General features: G+C 49.4%; 1 protein-coding gene across 3 annotated transcripts in view; it reads right to left on the bottom strand.

Moving 5' to 3' along the window:
• Csmd2 (CUB and Sushi multiple domains 2) overlaps positions 1-24,950 on the bottom strand; it is a 569,250-nt gene that overhangs the window by 113,387 nt on the left and 430,913 nt on the right. For all 3 annotated transcript variants that reach the window (XM_087548710.1, XM_087548711.1, NM_001446899.1), the window contains 3 exon segments: positions 12,276-12,478; positions 5,705-5,896; positions 1,055-1,193 (listed from right to left, as the gene is read on the bottom strand). In XM_087548710.1, the coding sequence (XP_087404836.1) occupies positions 1,055-1,193; positions 5,705-5,896; positions 12,276-12,478 (534 nt within the window).

Raw genomic sequence — 24,950 nt, 5'->3', positions numbered from 1 at the left:
AGGAGGATAGATTTATTAAGGGATAAAAAAGGGGGGCCACCTATTTGCTTCTTTGTTTTTAAGTTGCCTGTAAGAGAAAGTACTCTGGGAGTTACCTTGTTAAGTTACCCTGGAAGGCTAGACGGGACAGAATGGAGACTAAGACAACATTGCATAAAGGGTCAAGCCAAAGCAGGAGGGAGGAGGATGAAGACAGAGGTGTGGGAATTCGGTGGCACGTGTGCATACGTACCACACAGTGGTCACCTATACCATACACCATACAGTGGTCACCTTTGGACATTGTTCCTCAAAGAGTTGTTCACCTTGTTTGTTGAGAGAGAATTTCTCACTAGCCTGAAGCTTGCCAAGTGGGCTAGGCTGGGTGCCTCAGACAATGGCCTGTCTCTGCCTCCCCAGTGCTGGGATTACAAGCATGTGTCACCATGCCTGGCCTTTTAAGTTCAGAGCCTTAGTCTTGTGTGGCAAACACTGACTGAGCCACCTCCCCAACCCATGCTGGAGTCTTTTATCGGAAAAGTTCCTAGTGGGACTGTTGGGGCAGCAGCCAAGCTTTAGTGGCCTGCGGGGCACTGGAGGGAGGAAGCAGGAGGGAGATAGGGCAGATCTATGGAGGACTGCCTGTGAATGGAGTGGAGGGGAGTACACGGGTTAGGTGGAAAGGTCGGGGAGAATGGCAAAACACCGGGATGGAGACCAGGATGGGGTGAGGCACTGGGGAGAGAGCCATGCACTGTGGTGAGACACTGGGGAGAGGGCCATGCACTGTGGTGGGACACGGAGACCCGGGTTAGGGCTCCTTTGTGATTAGCAGCTGTGAAAGTAGGAGAGAGAGAATGTTAGCTGCTTCCGAAATTATTGCGAGGGCACTGCAGACACAGCCCAGGGCGGAGAAGAGGGCCGATGGGTGCTGGAACCCCTTCCCATCTCCACCTCTTTTACCATTGGACCCGAGAACTCTGCCACACACCTTTGAGGACTCACCTGGCCACCCAGGTCCTCAACCCCCAAGGTCTCAAAACCCCTGGTGTCCCGCCCCGGGAAAGGTACATACGTGTTAAATACCAGGGCGATGACGTAGTCTGGAGAGACGGTCACTTTCCAGTCACACTCCTTGCCTGGTGGGTAGGGTTCTGGGTAGTTTGGTGACAGAATGACTCCTGATGGTCCAGTTAGGTCTCCCCCACAAGGAGCTGAGGAGAGGAAAAGGCAAGGAAAAATCTGTCCCCTTTCTTTGGTCCACTTAAAAGTCGGCTATTTTTTTACTCTGCACGTTTCACCTCAGTAAAAAACAAACAAACAAGCAAACAAATAAAAACCCCATTATTGTTGTTGAGACCGGGCCTTGTGTAGCCAAGATTGGTCTCTAATTTGCCACCTAGTGAAAGATGATTCTGAATTCCTAATCTTCCTGCCTCTACCTCCCAAGTGTTGGAGTTTCAGGTGTTATCATTCCTCATTTGACATGATGCCGGGGACTGCACCAGGGCTCTGTGCATGCCCAGGCAAGCACTCTATCAACTGAGTGGAACCTTCAGCTCTCAGTAAATTATCTTAAAACAAAACAAAAGCAAAAAACTGGTTCTTCCTGGCCGTGACTTTAGGGAAATTACCTAACCTGCATATTTTCCTTTTGTCTTAAAAGGAGGTGACGTCTCCCTTAGGGGGTGTCTATGATGCTTAGTGGGGAGGTCTCACGGTCAAAATGGCATTACTATTGTCTTTCAGTCATACTAAATACGTGACATCTTCCCACTGTCTTATGAATCCAGGAAAGCCTCCTGGGTATTCACTGCGTCTTCCTTGTGTGGGATATCACGGGGAGTGGAAAGCACCACCATGTTTGCCTGCCAAGCACGGTTGGTCATCTTGGCTGCCAGTTCTGCTGGCATCTGCTTGGATCCCAGATGCCTTCCAGCCTCACTCCTCGCCTAAGGATGAGTACGCACCTCGTCAGGACCGATATGGTGCGGTCCCTCATGAGTCCACAGTGGCCACCCTCTCCTGTGCTGGTGGACTTCTCAACAGAGGGGGAGGGGAGGGTGGCCAGGGATCTAGCAAGCTATTTTCCCAGGGGCCTCCTTCATCCTCTACAGGTCTCAGGCACCTCACTGCATCCTGGGCAGGGCTGTGGTACAGGGCGCTGAAAAGGACAGATGCTGGGTGCATAAAGAGTCAAGGGCAGAATGCTGGTGGACAGTGGGCAATGGCTTCATTTGGAAACCAGGGGCACTGTCAGAATCAACAGTGGATGGTGGGCCAGTTAGAGTGCAGGGGGCTGGAAGAGGTGACCAGCATATCCAAGACGGGCACTATGGTTGGGGAGGGGACCAAAGGGTGTAGCGGAGGGTCAAAGGGTTGGCCAAAGAAATAGCTCCTGGCTTGTACCAGAGATGAGCTGTTGCGTTGCTTGTGGACACATTGTTGAGAAAAAAAGCTAAAGTCCCCATCGAGACCACAGAGGCCCTAGTATAGGTGAGTGTTAGCCTGGAAGACTCATGAACAGAGCATCTTTTTCCATGGAAAGACACATCCTGTGAACCATGTTGAGTCCATGTGGGCAGGACGTGTGGCCTCAGATGAAGTGTTCCGTCGTGCAGTCTGACAGTGCAGCGAGCTGAGGGCGAGGATGGAGACTGCTCTCTTGGGCTGTACACAGTGGGGAAACTGAGGCCCAGAGAGGTGAAGTAATTCACCTTGTCACTTTAAGACCCAAGTCTGAACTTCCTGGCTCCCGAGTCTATCTCCTCCTCTGAAGGAGTATAGGATGACCTCCAAAACGCAAGTGGTCCTGGGAGAGAACAGTGTAGCCCACTCTAGGCTCACAGGAGAAGCCCAGGTATGATGGAGTTTCCCTTAGCTGACCCCCCACTGTTTGTTCTCTTTTACTGAACATCCACCTGAGCACAGGGTTGTGCAGGGGGCAGCTGATTAGAGCCACAAATCTGGGCTGTGACGTCCTATCGCAGGGAGTGGGTTTGCCAGAGTCAGTCTGGAATGTAGAAAGGCGGTGTCCCAGCCTGGGTGTGTGGGGGTTATTCTCCGTTATGTCACGATTCTGGGTCAGGATTCTGGCTTCAATTGCTCTCTGCCAGCTTAGGTCAGGAGTCTCTCTCAGACTTCTGTATGCAGGGTGAGTGTAGGTGTTCCTAAAATCCCCCCCATTGCTCTTCTGCTGGGTCCGAAGGCAGCCCCGGAGGGGAGGGTCAGGATTTCACATCTCAGCTTTGACATGGCTTTTGCCGCAGGTGACCCCACGGCACCCCTCGTGGAGAAGCCAGACTCAGACCCTACCAGAGCTCGAAGCTCATGTGCTGACTGGGATCGGGGCTAGCTAGGCTGGCATCCATCACAGACAACATTGGACAAATATTTGCTTCCTTTCTTTGTTTCTCTCCTGTAAGGCAGGGCCATCAAGGCCAGCGAGCTCTACTCGTGGCAGGCTGCCAAGGAGCTGGAAACGAGGGGCTCATCACTGGGATTTCCAATCTGTTTGTGAGAGGAGGCACACTCCCTGAGGCCATGTGCGGAAGAGTGTGCTCTGAAAGCTGAATTAACCTCACTGGCCTGCTCAGTGCCCAGCTGTAGCCTGTCAGCCCAGCCCAGCCCAGCCCTTCTCAGGGTGCTGGTGCAGGACATGCTCTTCTGGAAAGTATATTAAAAGGGTCGCAGCCTTGTGGGACAGAGGACACTGAAAGGGGGCACAGAGGCCTCTGGATGCTTCTCAGCAGAACCTTTCCCCACCCTCGACCCCCGTCATGGGATTCTGGCTCTAGGAGAGGGGGCCCACGGATTTGAAATACCAACAAAGAAGGCCATCGGGTATCTTGTCTCTCTCTCTAGAATGCCACCAAGGAAATTTATATTTTCCCTCACAGGCTAAGACTTGAACAATTTCTCCAGTGAATAGCAGATCCTCAGCCTGTACTTGGGTCTGATTGCCTGCACACCCTGCTTCTTCACAACACTGAGCTAGTTCTAGGGTCCCTGGTTTGTGAGCCAACCCCATTTCTATCAAGGAACTGGACTCCATGTCTTGCTTTCGGCACCAGATCCCAGAGCTGGGGCAAGGCAGGACCAGGTCTCAGATATCAGGGTGGCCCTTACTGTGAAAACTTCCAGGGTGAACACAGCTGTGAGGGGTCTCAGGATGTCCCCTAAGTCTGTCTTTAGCAGGGAGGCATATCGGTGGTGGGAAAGCAGGGGTTTTGTGCTCAGCCTGGCGTGGGGGGGAATTTTGGCTCTTGAGTTTCTTAGCTTTGCAATTTAGGACAAGATATCCAAATTTGTCTATTTTGGTTTCTGTAGCTATAATGAGGGAATGGTGCTAAATTCAGAGGGCTGCAGGGAAAAGCTAAATGGGGTTATCTAAGCAAACATCTAGTGTGAGCCCAGCACATGTTCGGACTCATTGGCCATCGTCCCCCTCCCCTTCCCTTTTTTGACACAGGGTTTCTTTGTATACATAGGCCTGACCATCCTACAGATCAGGTTGGCCAAAAACTTAAATGGGATTTGCCTGCCTCTGCCTGAGTGCTGGGATTAAAAGCAGACACCACCAACGCCCAGCTGGTTTCGCTGCTCTTTGGTGTCCACTAGCCATGGGCACAGCCACAACTGAGTTCATCATTTCACACAGGGAGAAGAAGAGCCACGAGCATGTGAGCACCTGGGGCATGTGAGCACCTGGGGCATGTGGTACACCTGGGGCATGTGGTACACCTGGGCCATGTGAGCACCTGGGGCATGTGGTGCACCTGGGGTATGTGAGCACCTGGGGCATGTGGTACACCTAGGGCATATGGTGCACCTGGGGCATGTGGTACACCTAGGGCATATAGTGCACCTGGAGCATGTGGTACACCTGGGGTATGTGAGCACCTGGGGCATGTGAGCACCTGGGGCATGTGGCACACCTGGGGCATGTAGTGCACCTGGGGCATGTGGTACACCTGGGGCATGTGGTACACCTGGGGCATGTGAGCACCTGGGGCATGTGAATACTTGGGGCATGTGAGCACCTGGTGGCTAGTGACCTTCTTCCTGCCTTACCTTACTGCCTCTGCCTCACTTTTCTACTTCTGCCTTCAAATCCCCCTACCTACCTGTCTCAAGTAGCTGAGGTGGGGGAGGATTATGGAGCCCCTTCCTTTATAAGCAATGTGACCTTGAGCCTTATTATTATTATTATTATTATTATTATTATTTACCCTTCATCTGTTGAATGGGGAGATTTTAAGACAAAGGGTAGATATCAGGAACCCTGATCCAGGCAGTCAGCAATTCCCTAAAAGAGGGAGAAAAGTGTCTTTTCTTTGCCCCTGGAATCTGCTGGTCTTCTGACCCGGGATGACTCATCCAACCTAGACAATGGGCTGGAGACAAGAGGACAACTCTGCCTGGCTCAGAATTCTTTGAGATCATCTTTGAAAGATCATTAGATGTACATGGGTGCATGCATTGGATGTATGTGTATTTGTGTGTGTGTGTGTGAGCATGTCTGTTTGTCTACCCGTGTCTCTCTGTGTATGTCCGTGACTGTGTATGCATGTTTGCATGAGTGTGTGTAGAAAGCTGGGTTTTCTGTGTCATTCTCCTGTACCGTTCTCCGGGCCCCAGGCTCAGAAGGCAGCTGCCTGCTGAGTAGAAGAGCCTGGTGCCCAGAACCCCAAGACTGGAGCAGAAGCCCGACGCTGCTCCGTACCAATGCACGTGGGCGGGCTGGGCTGCCAGAAGAATCTATTCTGGATCTTCACACAGCTGATCTCTGCGCTTCCCTGCAGAGCATAGCCCGGGTCGCACTGGAACACTGTGGTGTCACCGGCTTCCCAGCTGTCGCCGCTCCGACTCCCATTCTGTGGGACTCCAGGGTCGTTGCAGGAGGTTGCTGTGGACACTGAGGCAAGAGAACAGAAGAGGGGGTGGAGCTGACTCAGTGTCTGGCAGCCTGACGGCCAGGCTCACACCTCATCAGCTCCGCTGATTATCACTGCTGTTGACAGTGACCACTATGGTGGAGCCATGTCACTGTATCCACCACCCCGACCCATTTATATCACCATCACCGCTGGACCAACGACCTCACTGTGACCAGTGGGCAACTGGCACAGGGGTTCTCAACCTGTGGGTCGCGACCCCCTTGGGTCGCACATCAGATACCCTGCATATCAGATACTTACGTTATGGTTCATAACCGTAGCAAAGTTACAGTTATGAGACAGCAACAAAATACTTTTGGTTGGGGGTCACTACAACATGAGGAGCTAAATTAAAGAGCCGCAGCATTGGGAAAGTTGAGAACAATTGATCTAGCTGGAGGTATACTTTAAAAGCTTGGTTGTATTGTTATAAGTGCTGAATTGAATTACGTTCACAAATACTACCATTGTTTCACAGACAAAGCTTTGCTCTCTAATACCCGTGATCAGTCTTAACTGGGGGAATAAAGTTTAAACGCCACAGATCTAAGCAAAAGAGTTTGGGAAGGGTTTGGGGTTGGCCTGCTAGGATTGCCCATTAGGGTCACAGGAGTCTGCTGAGAACAGTTCTCTCCCTATGTAAAAATAGCCACGGACCCTTTAGACCTGCCCCATGTTTAAGAAAACATCAGATATTTGTAGCCAGTGGCAGAGCTGAGCTCAAAATTAACCTAAGAGGGAGGTCTATATTAAAAACTCAGAATGGGGGCTGGACAGGTGACTTGGGGGCGAGAGCACAGAGAGCCCTTGGGAAAGCCGTGTGGCCATGGCAGCTGGCCTAGAGTCCCAGTACTTGGGAAGTGGATCAAGGGATCTCTGAGACACGTTGACTAGCTACAGTGGCTGAATTTGGATGCCTTGGGTGCAAGGGAGATTCTCAGCAAGTAAAATGTAGCGTGATCCTGAAGACACAGAAAATCAAACCCTGGCCTCCACGCCAAGCCAGACATGCACGCACATTATATGTGTGAAGACACATTTATGCATGCACGCCAAGCCAGACATACATGCACATATATGTGTGAAGACACATTTATGCATGCACGCCAAGCCAGACATACATGCACATTATATGTGTGAAGACACATTTATGCATGCACGCCAAGCCAGACATACACGCACATTATATGTGTGAAGACACATTTATGCATGCACGTCATACAAGTAACATACATGCATGTGAAAAAATGGGGTCGGGGCTCGACAACGGAGGAGCTGTTTGTGAACTGGTGCCTAACTCAGTCTAATGGTTTATGGAGCAAGCAGGGAACGGAAGGGTGGAAGGAAGGAACGCAGGAGTAAAGGACTGGGTGAGGAAGGGAGTGTGACCCAAGGAAATTCAACCAATGTGGTGGCACGGCATCACCATCACCACTGGACCAATCCCTGGTGGGCGCGGTTGAGCAAATGGGCCAAGGAGAATGGTGCTGCTGCCACTGCTGGTGGCAGAGGCAGGGAGGTGACAGTGGGCATGGGCAAGGGCAGAGGAAGAACTGAGGTAGCCATCATAGCTTAGCTGCCTCCCCAACCCTGAGTAGAGGGCAGGACCTGTCCCTGTAGCATTTGGGCTGCAGATGCCAGGGGCAGGAATTTTCTGGAGATCCTGTTATTTACCTACAGCTCCCTACTCCCCAATTGGGAGACTTTTACTTTATACTCCAACCAAAGGATATACTGTGACCCAGAGTATACAATTCACATTGGCTTTTATACAAAAGCATGAAGCCTCCAAAAGATTCTGGACTGTCTATGCCTTCAATCCCCCGGGGGCGGGGGGGGGGGATGCACCGGTTCTATCTTGTCACCAGAAATACGTCAGTGGCAATGGCCAAGGAGTGGCGGCCCCGGGAGCCTATCAGCAACATCATTCAATAAAAGATCTGTGACTGCATGGGATGCTACTTTTGATTCCATGACACCAAACACAGCGTCTGACAAACTACATCCCATAGGCAAATCTGCCTCTGCACTTCTTTCCACAAATAAAGCAATGGCCATTTGTTTACATGGTATCCTGCTTTCCTGCTTTGAAGGAAGGAAATGAATTGTAACAAGCCACATGGACCACAGAGGCTGAAAACCCTTCCAAGCCTGCTATGTGGTGTCTATCTCACTTTCTTTTCTTTTTTCTTTTTTATGTCTCCCTCCCTTTGTTGTCCCTCCCGCCTTTCTGCTTTTCTGCCTCCCCTTTCCCTTTTGAGAAAATGATCTGAGAGCTAAACCTCTGGCTTCTCCATGCTAGGCAAATACTTTACCACGCACGACCTTGTTTTGAATTTTACATTTTTAGACAGGATCTTACTAAACTGTGCAGACAGTCCTTGAACTTGACCTCCCAAGGCCTCAGTCTCTTGGGTGGCCCAGGATCATATCCTTGTGCCAGGCCTGGCTGCCATCCTATCTCAAGCCCTCCCCTTTTGAGGATGCTAAAACCGTCCCTTGTTTTTATTCACTTTAAACGATGCTCCATCGCTATGCTCCAGCCACGGTCCTAAGCATCTCCCCACATAGTTTGCCCATGCCCCTCCCCCCTCCTCGTCACAGGACCTTGTGCTTCTTCTGTCTGTCTGGAATGACTCTGCAGCAAGTCTGCTATGCCAGCTCCACACTACTTTTTACACAGCCTCCTTCACCCCCTTTCTGGGCTCACCCTTAACCCTCTCCTCTGGTTTCCATCAGAGTATCCTGTTCTGTTCTTATCCCAGCGCAATCTGTAACAATCTTGCTAATTTACTTGTTTGCATCCTCCTTGTCTGTCATTCTGGCATTCTCTGCCAACGCAGACAATTCTGCTCATCACTCTATCCCCAGGGTCCTCGGGACTCAGCCCCAGACGGTGCTTAGTAAATATTTGCTGGATAAATGAATGAATGAATGAACAGATCATCACCGTTTGACACTGGCTGGACTTATTTAGAAAGTCAAATAAGAATTACCTTCTGCCTTGCCAATTAAAAAAAAAAAACAGACTTAGCTTTCATCCCCAGTGTCACGGGGTGCTGTACACATGTAAATGAATCCCTGGGAGAAAAACAGCTTTCGGTTCTGGCCGCACTCAGAAAGGTTATTTATATGGTAGGCAGCCGAAAGGCGATGATTGAGCACCAGGTTTGGGAAGCTTGGGCACATGGGTTTCAGTCCAGACTCTGCTACTTATTAACTCTATGACCTTGTGTGAGAAACCACAAGAGCCTGCGTCCGCGGCGTGGATAAACAATAGGGTCTGTGGCATCATGCTTCTGTGGAAACTCTTAAGAGATGATCTAGTGGGGAGCTTAGCTGCTGCCCGCTCCGTAGATGGCTGAGCTCATGCTGCCCACTCACCTCTTGCGGGTCTCATATTCTCTCTCGAATGCTCCTAGATTTGAGCGGCTTGCCAAAGCCTTCAGGGAAAAAGGCTCTATCCTCCTGGTACTGACAGGATGTTAGCTGTTGCACAGTCTTGTTTACTTAATAAAGTCAAGCTTGTGCTAATCGTCCCTGGCATTTCCGCCCAATCCCTCATCAAACATGCACTACCAGGTTCACGTGTGGTTAAGCCATCCCCTCTCCCAGGAGGAGTCCTGGTATTTGCTAACCGATGACAGAAACAGAAAAGGTGACCTTTCTTGAACCTCCGGCGTACTCAGAGCACAGGGGCCAGGCTGTCATGGCCTTTCTGGAGCCTGGGCTAGGTAGCTGTGATTACTCTGATCAGTGTAAGGTTGCCTAGGGAAACCCTGGGTATCATGGACCCCCTGATCCCCGCACTCCTTCTGTGTGCTCATGACTTCATGTGTGGCAACACCTGCTGTACACATGGACTCCAGGGAGCCTGAGAGGTCTGGCCTGGCCTTCATACTTTAAGAGAGATGTGTGATGGCAAGAAGATGCCACTCAAGATAGGCAGGAGGGCTGGTATTGGCTGGTGCTAGAGAAACAGAAGGGAGATGCTTGGGGGTGCTGGAGGCTGCAGAGACTTATTCAGAATAGGGAGAGTAGGAAGCAACAGCTTTGGAGACAAATCTTGAAGAGTGACTCCTGGGAGCTGGGCCTGGGCAATGCATGATAAAGCTGCCGGAGTGAGCCTTAGGTGGTTCACACAGCAGAGTGCCTGGGGACCACCCTGTGTGGCTACAATGAGGACGCAGAGGAGTTTGGATGATGGGGATCTGTGGGATACTCATCTGCAATCCTGGACCCTTTTTTTTTCCCTTTTCTTCTTTTCTTTTTTCTTTTTCTTTTTGGTCAATTTTGTTTTAAGCCATTTCTGTCAGCGTGGGCACAGTCAGAGAACATGCCCGTGTGCTTTAATCATTCGTGTTGCTCCTTCCCTAAGAGAGTGCCCGGGAGTCTTCCACATTCTCCCCTCCGTATGCTGGGATTCTTCCCTTGCTTCCATTGCTCATTCCAGCAACTGCTAACTCTTGCTCCCTGAAATGCCAGTCTCCTGAGACGGCCTCAACAAAAGTCACTCGTGGTCAACTACATTTGGAAAGTGTGACTTAACAGACGTGCTTGGAGTTTACGAGGGGGTGAGCATAGGGTGTGAGCATAGGGTGTGAGCATAGGGTGTGAGCATAGGGTGTGAGCATTTGAAATGCTCTCAGACGCCACATTAGCATTACAGGTAACCTGCTCAGCTTTGCCTCCACCAAGCCTCTTTCCAACATGGCTGGATCACGCACACTTATTTTTTTCCAGTACCAATTAATATTCCATGGAGCTTCGGGAATAGACTGGAAGTGCCAAGCCAGAAGACTGCACATATGCTGTGGGGACAAGTTACTAAGTCCAGGGTCCCTCAGTATCCTGGAGGGACTTGTTCCAGGCATCCTCACAGCCATGAATACTCAAATCCACGGTGCTTAAGTCCCTTGTGTAAAAATGGTGCATATTGCCCACGTCATCCCTGGTGTATATTAAATCATCTGTAGATTACTTCTAATATTTAATATATAATATGCAGATAGCTATTATAGAATATTGATTGGGAATAATTATAAGAAAAAAAATCTGTATATATCCAGTACAGACGTGATTCCACCACACACACACACAGAGAGAGAGAGAGAGAGAGAGAGAGAGAGAGAGAGAGAGAGAGAGAGAGAGAGAATATTTTGCTCTAGGATTGGTTGAATCCATGAATACAGAACTCCCTCAGCCGCAGTTGCTCAGGAAGCTGAGAGACAGAAGAGAAAGCCAGGCGATTCTGAGTTCTGCGAAGATCGGCCAACTCAGAACCCGGGCATTTGAATATTGACAATTTGGGGCAGCTCTTTGTCATGTAGTTCCATAACCGGTCACTGCTGTGCACACTTAATTAAATAGCGATTACTGAGATCACTCTCACGCTTGGCTTGCAGTCCTTTCCAAGACCTGCACTCAAAAAAGAAGCATGGCCACTTTCAGAATTGAGCCCTATACAAAGCACTCTGCCCTGTGTCTTCCTCGACATCCCTCCATTCATGCCAAGGGACCACATCCTACCTCCAGAACCTACCCACTCTTCTCTCTCAATTTTCTTTGCACCCGAGATGTCTTATTCCCCTCCCCACCCTACTCAAGGTCCACAGAGTCTGGGGTCCAGCCTGCTAGTATCTGTCCACGGCCTGACCACTCCATCCTTGAGATATTCCTCAGCTACTTCTATTCATCCTTCAGGCATGAGTGTAGCTAACACCTTTTCTAGAACATTTTCCTTGATGGTCACAGTGCCCTTGGCAGCACTCTCCACTCATGTAATTCTTAGGACCTGAACATCTCCCAATCTGCTGGCTTTCCCTACCCAAGTAAGCTGGGCTTGCATGAAAATATTTTTATGAGCACTCAGGGGCACATGCATATACACTGTGTGTGTGTATGGTGGGGTGGGTGGAGGGAACACATGTACATGTGGAGGCCACAGGCTAACCTCTAACATTATGCATGTATTGTTCTGAAGACTCTCTCCATCTTTTGTTTGTTTGTTTGTTTTGAGACAGAGCCTCTCATTGGCTTGAAATATGCTAACTAGTCTAGGTCAGCTGGCCAGCGTGTCCCAGGTATCCTGCTGGAACTACAACTATATGCTAACTTACCTGGTTTTAAAAAAAAAGAAAACAAACAAACAAACAGATTCTGGGGCTCCAACTTACGTCCTCGTGCTTGCGTGGCAAACATGTTGCTTCCTACTTCCTGAGCTATTTCCTTGGCCCCTCAGCACAGATATTTGAATAAACCACGAGCCAGATACAGGGCAGACGGCAATGTCTTTCCAAGGATAGAGCAATGGAAGGTGGGAGGGGATGGGGGCGCTGGCAGTGGGCAAGCACACACCTGAGAACTGAATGGCGAAGCCTTGCTTGCTGGTGAAGAAGTCCGTGCTGAACTGCAGGACGACTGAATTGAAGGTGCTGTGCAGGTCCTTGGGCAGCATCGAGCCGCTCAGCTCCTTGAGGAGAACCCCGCTTTCCACAGGTCCGTCCCAGATGCGTAGCACGTCGTGGACCTCTTCTGTGTCAAACACAAGGAAGTGGAGCCTGGACAGAGAGAAGAGACAGGCGGTCACTCCAGGTCCTACCGTTTTCTCCCAAGAACTTCCCATCAGGAGACGTCGGTCATCACAGCCTTGGAAGATTTACAGGGAGGAGGAGAGGCCTCGTCTGGAAGCATCATCACGCTTCCGGCTGGCTGTCTCCATCCACTGGAGCTGCCAGTAGTGGGGACAAGGGTGAGAGGGTATGCATTTGGTGGATGTGGGCATGGCCACACTCCATCCCCCCCTCGTAACTCACCACAGCCATCAGACCAAGCACCAGAGTATAAATCCTAGTAATTCTAGATTGAGAGGGAGCAAGAAAGGATATGATTCTTTTAAAACGTCAAGGAGGCTGGTGAGATAGGCTGAGCCGATAAAGATGCTTGCCACCATGCCTGAAGACCCAAGCTCCATTTCTGGAACCCTTATGGTGGATGCAGATTCTCTTCTGGCCTCTGCATGTGCTATGGTATACGGACATGGGTGCATGCGTGCGTGCGTGTGTGCGCACACATACGCACACGCAATTTTTTAAAAAAAATGGTTAGGTAAGGAGAACTACGGGGTCTCTCAGTGGCTGGCCAGCTGCAGGGGAGCTAGGGTAAGCCAGTAACTGGGTATCTCTGAGTGGAGTGCTAGAGCTGTTAGCTACAGACACTTTAGGGGATCTCTGCAAAGTGGTACTGGCCATACCAGAGTCGCAGTCTATATGGGGAGGCACATGTCACTTCAAGCTCTCAGCCCGGTAGGAACCTCGATTTATTTCAGACCAAAAAGGGTTTGGTAGCTGAGGTTACTATGGCTACAAACTTGGGCGGTATGACTCTATGTGTCCATTCCCGTTCACTTTGGGGATACACTGAGGCTTTGGAAAAGTGTCAGGGACAATTAAGAGGATTCCTGTGGACCTGAGCCCAGTTCCACCACCTACACCTGCAGCAGTCTTGTCACAACTACTGAGCCAACCCTGGTTCATTAGTATTATGCACGAAACCCCAGACATCACATAGGTGGCACTGCTCTCTACTGACATCGTTTTTTTTTCTCATCACTTGTTGCAGTCATGTTAAAAAATATATCTGTTTAAATTATAAAAACGAGGCACACACAAGGCAGAAGAGGCAAACAGCATGAGATGCTTTGAAAAATTTGAGGTCTCTCATACAATCAGCTGACCCTCCTATCCTTTCCACGTACTATTAGCACAAATCCTTCTAGACTTTTCGCAGTGTGCACGTACTCATACAGTTTTCCCCAGCATGGATTTAATCTTCTCTTCCCTATTTTCTTATCCCCTCCACCTTTTGAGAGAGAGAGAGAGAGAGAGAGAGAGAGAGAGAGAGAGAGAGACTGAGTTGAATTCACTATGTAGCCAAGAGTGACTTTGAATTTCTGATCTTCTTGCCTCTGAAGTGCTGGGGCAACAGGTGTCTACCACACCCACTTTTGTGCGGTGCCCGGATTGAACCTGTGACTTCATTCATGCTAGGAGAGCACTCTATCTACTGAGTCAGACCCCTGGCCCTGGTTTTAGGTCACTTTTTTTCTTTAATGATACATTATGGGCATATATACCTACTTAATTTTTTTTCCTATAGAAATGGACAATCTAGTCCCAATTTCTCATTAAACTGTAAGAAACACACCTATATTGGTGGACCTTTTCTCACTCTGTTAATGTCTTGGCAGACTTATAGAAATAATAGTTTGGATGGGGCGGGGGAGGGGAGTAGAGTATCTAAGTTTTCCCTCTAATGAAGGTTGTAAAATTATCCTCTCCTGTGACTCCATCATTCTCAGTTCCCTCCAAACAGCATCGGACCGTACTATTCTCTGAAAACTCCCCCTCTTCAACACACCAGCTATTATAGTGTCGCAAATATATTCTGCATTAAAATACCCTCCCATCTGCTAGACGAAAATGGAACCTCACTGGTATTTTGAATTTAGATAATTTAGTGTTTTACATAACGTTGAAACTCTGCACACACAGTTCTGGGACATTTTTATCTCTTCATATTCTTTATCCATCTTCTTAATTGGGCTACTTATCGTTAAAAATTCTGTTTGCCCACCAAGCTCTTTGTTACTTCTACCTAAATTGGTTCCTGTTGTGGGATTATATTTTTCGATGCTAGTATTATGTGCTAGTGGCTGGTACCTTTTCTCACTTTAAATTTTGTTTATGGAACCCATTGCAGTAAGAAGTAACTTGAACACACTTATCTTTTCCAGTAAGTATACAGGGCCTCGACTTTTCTACCACGATTTAAAAATCCTGGTCACAGGACTGGCAAGATGCTCAGTGGGTCAGGGCGCTTGCTGCCAAACCTGAGGACCTGGGTTCAATCCCCGAGTTTGAGGGTAGAGAGAGAGCCAATCCCTGTAAGGTGTCTCTGCATGCATGCCGCAGCACACGTGCAGCTATGCAAACAAAAATAAATAAATGTAACACTTTACTTTTCTTTTTGAAAATGCTTAAACCTCTTGGGGTGACAGTAAGAGCCACAAGTGTCAGGGACACTCTTTGCTGAGGATGAGTGTGCCCCTGCACGTATGAACTCACAGGAGCCATGAGTCTGTGTCCAAGACCTGTACAGGGCTTGGCCATGGATGGGGCGCTCATGAAGACCGACCCCTAGTTGAGGAGCAGCAGCCAACTTTCATACATAAGCACTGCTAAGTGAACTAAGTCGATTAAAACAACAACAACAACAACAAAACAACAACAACAAAACAACAAAACAACAACAAAACTACAACAACAACAACAATGACAACTCAGCACAGGAAGTTGGGAAGGAGAAGCAATGTCAGGAGGTGCGGAACCGGAAGGGAGGGAACAGGGAGAATTTGATCAAAATACATTGTACGCATGGACGGCACGCTCGCACAATAAAAAAGAGATTCCTTTAAAAAGAAGAAGAAAAGAAAGCAAGAGCATGCTGAAAAAACTCCAAATTGTACTATTTTCCCTTGCAGTTCCCCTCATATTTTGGTATCCTAACACAGAGAGGTCCCCCTCAACCCCCTGCCCCAGTGTGCTCAGGTTCCGTCTCCAACTTACTCTGTCAGATCAACTCTACGGTACCAAGCTCCAAAACCAATGCCAGTGGGATTTCTATTGGAAACGGCTACACTGATTATGTTACAGAGGACAAACGTCTTCTTGACTAAGGTCCCCAGGTGTGAACAGACAGATAACTCGGTTCTGCTGCTCCTTTGCTAGTTGTCTTCTTTGCACACTTCTTGGATCCGCTTCTCAGCAATCTCTCTAAGTTTATGAGGTTTCAACTTGATTATAAATCAGAGCTCGCTTTAATCTCATAGTCTAGACGAAGGGTGAGTAGGACGTGAACTGGAGTTACCACAGTATTATCTCTCAGGCCAGATGTTGTCATTCATATCCTTTGACACTGCCCCCATGTCCTGGAGGAGGCAGTTATGGCGGAGGGCCTGGCATGGCCAGAGAAGACCTAGCCTTAATTAGTAGCATACATGAGGACCAAGGCCATGTTTGCTTTGTTCAGCCTAGCTAATCTGATGATCACACATAGCCGAAAGTTTCATATCTGTGAGGCTGAGAGGAAGGGGAGGGGCAGGAGGAGCAGGAGGAGGAGGAACAGAGGAGGGACTGGGGAGTCCTCTAAATGCACAACTGAATGGATAGAACGTCAGATTCCAAATGCGGGATGCCATTTTCCAACAGTTGCTGGAGATGCAAACACTCCTGCACACACCAGCCCGCAGGGGTGACAGACGCTGGTGGGAGAAGTGACAGGAGTCGCCGAGACAGGGTAACCTCCTTAGAACAGAGCACGTGTAGGACCTCTCCAACGGGTGACATTTAAGCAAGATGGCAGACTCAGAGGGAGCTGGCCACCTCGGAGCAGGCTGGGTTAAGAGGTGGCAGGCAGCGTCCTGCGGATAAAGGGCAGCATGTGCAAAGGCCCCAAATGGGAAGCTGCCCCGGGCGTCTGGGCAACCGAAAGGTCGGCATGGCTGTGGGGTGGCAGGCAGGGGCCAGGCTGGCTGGGACACTGTGGGTTGGGGAAGAAGTTTAGATTTTATTCTACTGGCTAAGGGAAGGTTCTGAAGGATTCTAAGCTGAGGCCTGAGTGGGTCTGGTTTGTATTTTAGGGTCATTTTTGCCATACTGGTGAGAACAGGTAGATATAGGAAAGAATAGAGACAGGGGCCTTAGCTGGGGGCCAGCAGCGACCCTTCTTATGATGGGGCTTGAACAAAGCCAGGAAAAAAGACTGATTTTGCCAAGTTATGCTCTTAGTGAAGATTTCCTTCATCTTAAGGAGATCAAAGTCTATAGGTGCCTATGGAGCTTCTGATCAATGGAGATCAGCTCAGGCCCCCAAACTTAGCCTATCTGGACTGCCCCCTGCAGGTGAGAGTGAGGCCCATCTGTTCGCTCTTAGTGGACGGGAATTGGTTTGAAGACCACATCCGTACTGTGACCCCAGGTGAGGAGGTATTGGGATGAGACGGCACCTCTCTCTCTCTCGATGGGTGTCGTGCCCATCCACATACATGCTTGCTTGTTTGGGCCATGGGCCATCTCTCAGGAAGAGGGATGAAGTGTGGTGTGCGTAACTGTCTTCCTTCGGAGATCTCAGGGTTCGCGGAGCTGACTCCGCCCCGGAACTTGCTGCTCACTGAGGGAGACACCGCAAAACACAGTAAAGTGTGTGGCGGATTGGTCCCGAAAGAATGCCACACACAAGGTGCTGTTAAAATGACACACGGAGAGAGTGCTAAGCCTTTGCAGACCATCTCCTTATGTGCTGGATTGCCCTGTCGGTGTTTCCAATAGCCTCATGGAAATCTGGTGGGTTAGGGCCTCATTTCTGTCACTTTGCAAAGATTTGGAAGTGAAGTTCTAAAGGGTCTGACTGACCAGCCAGCAAGGAAGGATGAGGAACCCACATGGAAACCAGGTCTTCCTGAGCCAGGTCTGCTAAGCCCTTTCCTTAACCTCACCTTCTAGCTCACAGATGGACGGCGAGCTTCAGGGTGTCTCTGAAGCAGTCTTAGAGGAAGAAATAAGACGGACAGAGAGGTGGTCAGGGATGAGAGTGCAGTTTATACAGATGCATGAAGGGAAGACAAGCCAGTTGCCTACCCGGGCCCAGGTACTCTCATTCCCCGCCACCCTCTTTGAGGGCCGGGGAGGTTTTCCAGACCAGACATCTGACCCCATCTGCTTCTGATCTCTATGCTCTACTACGGCCTGCGTCTAAACAGCCAGGAGGGCTCTGGACTGTTAGTGCAGAATCCCCTCTCTTACTCTCGGGGGAGTTTCCATGCAAATCCTTCTGGATCTCCTCAGTGCTCTGAGGCTGAAGGGAAACTGAAGACCTCAGGTTGCCGGGCACTGGTTTGCACAGTGAGAGCATGGATCCTTACTTCGGAGGGGAGTGTCATGTTCCTGAACAGCTGCTGGTAGGAGGGCTGGGGAATCACTCAGTCCCCAGATGAGAATGCAGCTTAACCCATCCTGGGGGACACGGAAAATGAACAGGAGTGAATCACGCTTGTTCTACGGAACATCCCGCCTCTGAGCCGTCTCAGAGCAGAGTCACTGCTATGCCGCCGAGATAGTGACAGAGGACTCTGGAATTAGAGCATCATGCTATTCAAAGAGCCAATGCTGGGTAGAGAGGTGGAGGCTCCAAGCCAGCAGGGCTGTTGGGCGCTAGCTTTGAGGCTTTGGTTCTTGGGGTCCATTGGAATTCAATTCTCTTCAGAAACTGGGGAGTGGAACTGGGTGGGCTTCAGGACCCTGAAGAAGGGCTGTGGTCTTATAGGCCGGTGACTAGATTTTCGTTTTTGATGTAGACTTTTAGCCCAGTTTTCCCTCTTATGTGCCAAGTGACTTTGGATCAGGAACCCTCTCTGCGTTGTTTGCTGTGAGGGACTTGCTAGTGGACTGCTCGGCTTCCAGAACTGCGAGTCACAAGTATTTGTTACCCGTTGTCCTTCGTCTGTGCAGCTTGTGGCTGGCACTCGGTGTCACGCTTGGCTACTTTTCTTTCAGAACTCTGTCTCCGTCACGTGTTCCCTGTCAGCCTCGGACTCTCTGGCTCATCTCCTGTGTGGTTGCTTTTTATTTCTTGCAGGGCAACTGCTGCCACTGTGGGTCTTCATTGTGATGATGTCACTATTTTCTTCACCTCCCTGATTGGCCGCCATGGCTTCTCTTCTCTCTCAGGAGCTCCTCTCCTCCATTAACCTGGCCGTCTCCACATCTTATAATGGAACGACACAGGTGAGCGCAGGGTCCGTTAGAATACCCGCTGTCTATTCTGTTTTTATTTTTTGACACCCTGGGGTGGAATCAAGGGCTAAGTACCCTAGTTAGCATGAATTATTAACGCGACACAGCCTAGAGCCATCTGAGAGGAAAGCCTGGATGGACTGAAGGCTTGCCTAGATCACACTGGCCTGCAGGCGTGTCTATAGGCGTCTGCCTTGGTTATTAATTGATGCGGGAGGGCTCAGCCCATCGTGGCTGGCACCATCCCTAGGCAGGGAGTCCTGAGCTATAAAACAAAGCTAATTAAACAGAAGCTCGTGCGTGAGCTAGAGAGCAATCCAGAAAACAGTTTCTTGCCTTAAATTTCTGCCCTGATTTCCTTTAGTGCTAAGCTGTGACCTGGAAGTGTAAGCCAAGTAAACCCTTCCCTCCCCAAGTTGCACTTTAGCAGAGCGTTTCATCACAGCGACTGCAACACCAGGCAAGTGTTTTGCTACTGAGCTATAACCCCAGTCTTGGTTTTTTTATATTCCTTCCTGTCACCTGGAGTATTAAAAAAAAAAACTAACAAAAAAAACTTTATTTAAAAAAATGGTCCTGTTTCTTTAGAAAAACGGTTACTTTTCCAGTGCATGCTATTCTTTACAAAACATCCCGTGCGTGTGTCTCATTTGTGCATTATTATTTTTTAATCTGTCGTTTTGAAGGGAGAGATCGGCTACGGGTCCAGTGTGCCAGCCAAGAAGGCAGGTGGTGCTAATTCCCCTGAGAGACGTTAGAATTCACGCCTGGGATCATAGGCTGGCAGCCCAGAACAGGGTGTGTTCCGGCTAATTCAGCTACTCAGGGTGGCTTGGCTGGTTTATCATACTTGGATAATTTGAAGTAGTTTGTGTTTCTTTCTCTAGAGGCAATCCATGGAAATGAAATCGCCAGTGCACACTGCTGCTCTTCAAGCTGCATTTAGAATATTTATATATTAAAGCCACATTAACACCAACCAGGCTCTCTACCTCTTTCCCTTCAGAACAACTTCCAGCTCTTTTTGGCCATTTCCTGACTCAATGCCAACTTAAGGCTGAAAAGAGGTGCCTGCTGGGTGTGCTTATCTGTGTGGTTCCTTCAGGTAGTTACTCTCACTGTGCGGCGACACGGACCTTCTCCGTTTAAAGTTTAACTCACCGTTGCTCTTTGAAAAGAAACCTTCTGGAAGCCGCTGAACCTGAGGCCACTATTCCTGGCAAGATCTGTGAACACATGCCTTGCTTCCAGTGCCTTCTGCCTCCTCCGGGCCAGCTGCCCACTTGCTGGCTGACCGCTGTGGAGAACAGCTCTGCACTAGGGCAGATCTGAGAGTGCAGCAGGGGACCTGGGCTGCAGGCACAGCCAGGTATTTTGTCTGGTCTGGCATCCTCCCAGGAAGACAAGTTCCACTGAGCAGGGAAGCCGGTTCCCCAGAACCTTCTCTTGGCAGCCCTGCTGCTGGGTGGCCAACAGCTAAAAGTGAGGCTCTCAGCTTACCTTTACCTTTGTCACAAAGAAGTCCTACAGGTTAAAACCGACAAAGAGCTTCTTGATGGCCCAAATAAGAGGATCGTAGTTATATGAGTATTAGGCAAAGAATCAATGTCCAACAGCAAGAAGGTCCCCATATTCCATGGGTCCCAGACCCCTGCAGGGAGGGCACACCTATAAAGGGCCATCGTCTGTGCTTTCCTGCGGCTGCACGATATAGTCCTCTATCCATCTAGAGCTACCTGTCCCAACTGTACCTGTATGCAAGAAACTCTCCTCTGAATATAGCCACAATTGCGAAATGGTCATACTGGGCTCTTTTCTGGTCTCCTGATCAATTTCTATCCTGAGTTTTTACCACTGATATTCCCAAAGCAGTGAGGTCACCTTCTCACTTCAGACCATGAGCTCTTTAAGGATGGCTATGTGAATCCATGCTTTCTTCTATTTTGTAAGCCTTGGAGGTCCTGCCTACAGCCTTCACAGTAAACAACCTACGATAGTTGATGTGTGTACGATCTAGGCATATATTTGTGTTGGTGTGTGAAGGTGCACATGTGCATATGTGCATATGTGCACATGTGTGTGTGTATGTGTGTGCGCATGCATGTATGAAAGAGTACACATGGACATGCATGTGTCCATGGGCACATGTATGAGTATAGAGGCCAAGGATCTCTCACTGAACCTGCAACCTACCAATTCCATTAGATCAGCTGGCCAATGAACTTCAGAGATCCACTGTTCCCTAGCACTGGCCAGAATTACCATGACTGATGTTCACTGCTGAATCTGTGTTTTATATGAGTTCTCGGGGTCCCGATTGAAGTCTTCACACTCGTGCAGCAGGCTCATTATCCACTGACCTGTCTCGCCAGCCACACTCCCTCTGCTCTTTTAAGTACAGTTAAGAAGAGTGGTTTGGGGGTTGGGGATTTAGCTCAGTGGTAGAGCGCTTGCCTAGCAAGCGCAAGGCCCTGGGTTCGGTCCCCAGCTCCGAAAAAAAGAAAAAAAAAGAAGAGTGGTTTGTTTCTTAACTCCTCGCTTGCAAGTGACACCTAGAAGCATGACCCAGACAGGCCCACAGTCTATAGTATCACATTAGGCTGGAATCTTGGCTGATTTGTACTGGTTCCGAGCCTCTCCTCTGCCTCTGCTCTGGAGACTGTAAAGACAAAACAACCTTGGTTTCTCCTTTTTCTCCAGCCAGTTCTGTAGTATGGATGTAAGCAGGATTGCCAAATGGTCATACTAAGCCCTTCTCTGCTTTCCCCACTAATTACTAGCCTGAGTTTCTACCTTTGATCTTCCTGAGTCCTGTATCCATCCGCCGTGAGCTATAGGAAGGTGTCTTTAAGGGTATTGGGTCTTCCCAGGTAAACACACAAACTAGCAGAGACTTCCAGGCCCTTCCCTTTCTTTTCTTCTAGAATGGAACACAGATAATATACCCAGAGCTGGAGCAGCTGGCCAGATAATCACGAGACTGAAAACCTCGGAACGGCCTGGCAGTAGGCGAGGTCAAGGATAGGTGGGCCAGGTCTGGATGGGACCTTAAGATTCTTGTTTAGGAGAAAAAAAAAAGAACTCCCATCTGCAAAGCCTGCTTTAGTCAGTTTTTCTATTTCCATTCCTAATAGATATAATTTCTCTCTGAGACCTTGAAGGGATCGTCTTCTTTATACTTTAATACTCTCGATGACTGGCACGGTGGTGGCACTGGGAAAATGCTCATCTTTTTTTTTTTTTTTAGCTAAACTGAATATTGTTGCTTTCTTCAAAATGTTCCAGCAGTTCCTGTTATGCTGAGAATGGACTCAGGATTCTCCTGGTCTCAGGACCCCGCTGAGCCCTTTCCTCCTGCTATACCCACCCACCATGCAATTCCAGCACGGTGGACTTTGTTCCTGGATTGGGCCTTTGCTACCCTCCCCCAGTTGGAAAGATCTCCCTCTGCCCTCTCTGTCTTCTGTCCCTGCATCCTCTGTGGTCTGGGCTAGTGGCAGCCACCAGCTGTTTGACTGTGGCCTCTGAAGCTGGGGCGGGCCTTCAGTCTACTCTTTATGGTCCTGGGTGAGGGTCAGAAGGACCTTGGAAAGAGCAATGGCTGGAGAGACAAAGGCTGGAGAGCTGTGTGGGCCTCCAGCTCCTCTGGAAGACAGGACTGACAGACACAGGTCTGGAGTCTGGCATGTTGCAGATGCTTGATAGGGAATAGAGGGTCAGAGCCATGTGCCTAAGCCTTTGTCACCTTTTGTTTTCTCTCCGAACTGTCTCATCAGATAATAAGAGGGAAAACTCTGGCCCTACCCTGGAGATTGAGAGGAGGCAGGAACTTTATGGGGTGAACCCCATGTTCCCTGCGTCTTTACCAGGTGGAACAGCATTGAGGGAGTCATGTCCTACCCCTGCACGGACTCTTGGGCCTTGGTGGAACTCTTGGGTACCAGGAAAGAGCATGCACTAGAGGATATGGAGGTCTCTGTATCCAAAGGAAAGGTTAATCTGCCGCCCTACCCTGCTAAGCATGCCAGAAGTACCAACTCTCCAGCCTGTCTACACCTAGAGTGGGGCTGGGGGCTCGGCTAGGTTCATACAGGTACCCGGCTGCCCCTCTTGGAGTTTTCTGAAGAGGTTACTCTTGTTCAGGTTTTGGGCTGACCCTGGAAACAGGTCCCTCTGGACACACCCACTACCTCAGCCGGGTGAGGTCAGGTGGCCCTGAAAGGCTTCTTCTGTCTGTGCTCCCAGAAGCTGCAGCCACTTCACAGCCGGACCCTGTGACCTTCAGGAGGGGACTTACAGCCTGCAGTGCTTAGGGGGTGCACTGTCCAGGTAAAACTGACAATACTCCATTCCACTTCTGGATAGCTACCATTCTAAGTGATTTGTACACATTAACTCCCTTAACCCACCCCGGGAGACAGTACCCCTAATCACCCTTCCACAGGAGATCAGAGAAAGACAGTGTTTGAAGAGACTGCGAGCTGAGCAGCTAATAAGCACACAGGTCGCCTGTGCCTGAGTGAGTCCAGCTTCTAGCTATGACTCAAAACGACATGATCAATGAAACTTGGGGGACATCAAGAATCCAGTTGAATAATCAGGCTGAACGGCCCAACCGCAACATGAGGTCGATGCTGGAAAACAAGCGACCTCATATAACAAAACAAAAGTAGAGTCCTCAGAGAATGCAGATGATGGCATGTTGATAAAAACAAACACAGGCTGTCAAGAGCAGTTGGAAAGCAAAAGGCTTGAAGTGGAAACAATAACAAGGTTTCCAGGATGCACAGAGGGGATGGGGATGGGAATGGGGGGAAGAGAGGAGGTGGTGGGGTAGAGAGGGGTGGTGGTGGGAAGGGGGTGTTGATGGGGAGAGGGGGTGGTGATGGGAGAGAGGGGATGGGGGCAGGTGGGGATGGAGAGAGGGGGTGGTGATGGGGAGAGAGGATAGTGATAGGGAGGGGTTGGGGATGGAGGGGGTGGAGATGGAGAGGGGGGTTGAGAATGGAGGGAGGGGGTGGGAATGGGGAGACAGGGGATGGGGATGGGAAGACAGGGGGTGGGGATGGGGAGACAGGGGGTGGGGATGGGGAGACGGGGTGGTGACCACTGGAAACAGATCCAAGGGGTTGGGGATTTAGCTCAGTGATAGAGCGCTTGCCTAGGAAGCGCAAGGCCCTGGGTTCAGTCCCCAGCTCCGAAAAAAAACAAACAAACAAACAAACAAACAAAAAAAAGAAACAGATCCAAGAAACTTTCAATGGTAGAAGAAAAACAGAGCCAATTATGTCAGATCAGTCAAGGATGGGAAAGTCAAAACGGAAAGAGCTCAGTGGAGAAGCATGGCTTTTGTTTGAAGAAAGCAAGCTGTATGGGATATGAGGGAACGACAGAGCTTGGAGCCTTCTCATATCTTAAGCATTTGGGAAGATGAACAAAACAGAGAGCTGGAAAGTCAAAAGGGCACAAATGCAGTGGAAATCAAAACATAGGAGGCTAGGCCAATGGTTCAGTAGGTAAAGTGTTTGCTTCAGGACAGTGAGGACCTAAGCTCAGGTCCCTGGAACCCACATAAAAAGCCTTAGGCTGCAGTACACTTCTGTGACACCATGCTGGGGAGGCAGAGCAAGGTCCCCCAGACCTGGATGGACAGCCAGGTTAGTCTGCAGGTGGGCTCAGCTCTAGATTCAGGGAGAGAGCTCATCTCAGAGATTTCAGTAAAGAGCAACCAAGGAAGATCCCCTGTGTTGACATCTGGCTTCTACACATAGTGCACACATGTGCATGAGCATGCCCAGTCATAACCTTGGGAACACACACACACACACACACACACACACACACTCACACACACATACACACTCACACACATACTCACACACACATACTCACACACCCTCACACACACACTCACACACACATACACACTCACACACACACACACTCACACACACTCACACACACACTCACACACATACTCACACACACACACTCACACACATACACACTCCAGATTCAGATCATGCAAATTATATAAGCACTTAGTGACTTTAACAAAATCATTAGATTTTCCTGGACTGGAAGTTGAATGAGGAAGTGTTTAGAAGTGATCCCAGATAGCGTCTGCTGCCTACAAAAGAGAAATCCTTTTACCCGCAAACTGCTGGAAGCCGTAATCGAT

The sequence above is a fragment of the Rattus norvegicus genome, chromosome 5 (assembly GCF_021556685.1).
Source record: "Rattus norvegicus strain SHRSP/BbbUtx chromosome 5, alternate assembly SHRSP_T2T, whole genome shotgun sequence".
NCBI classification, from domain to species: Eukaryota; Metazoa; Chordata; class Mammalia; order Rodentia; family Muridae; genus Rattus; species Rattus norvegicus.
Note: the sequence above shows the minus strand (reverse complement) of the source record. Positions and strands in the feature narration are given on the sequence as shown.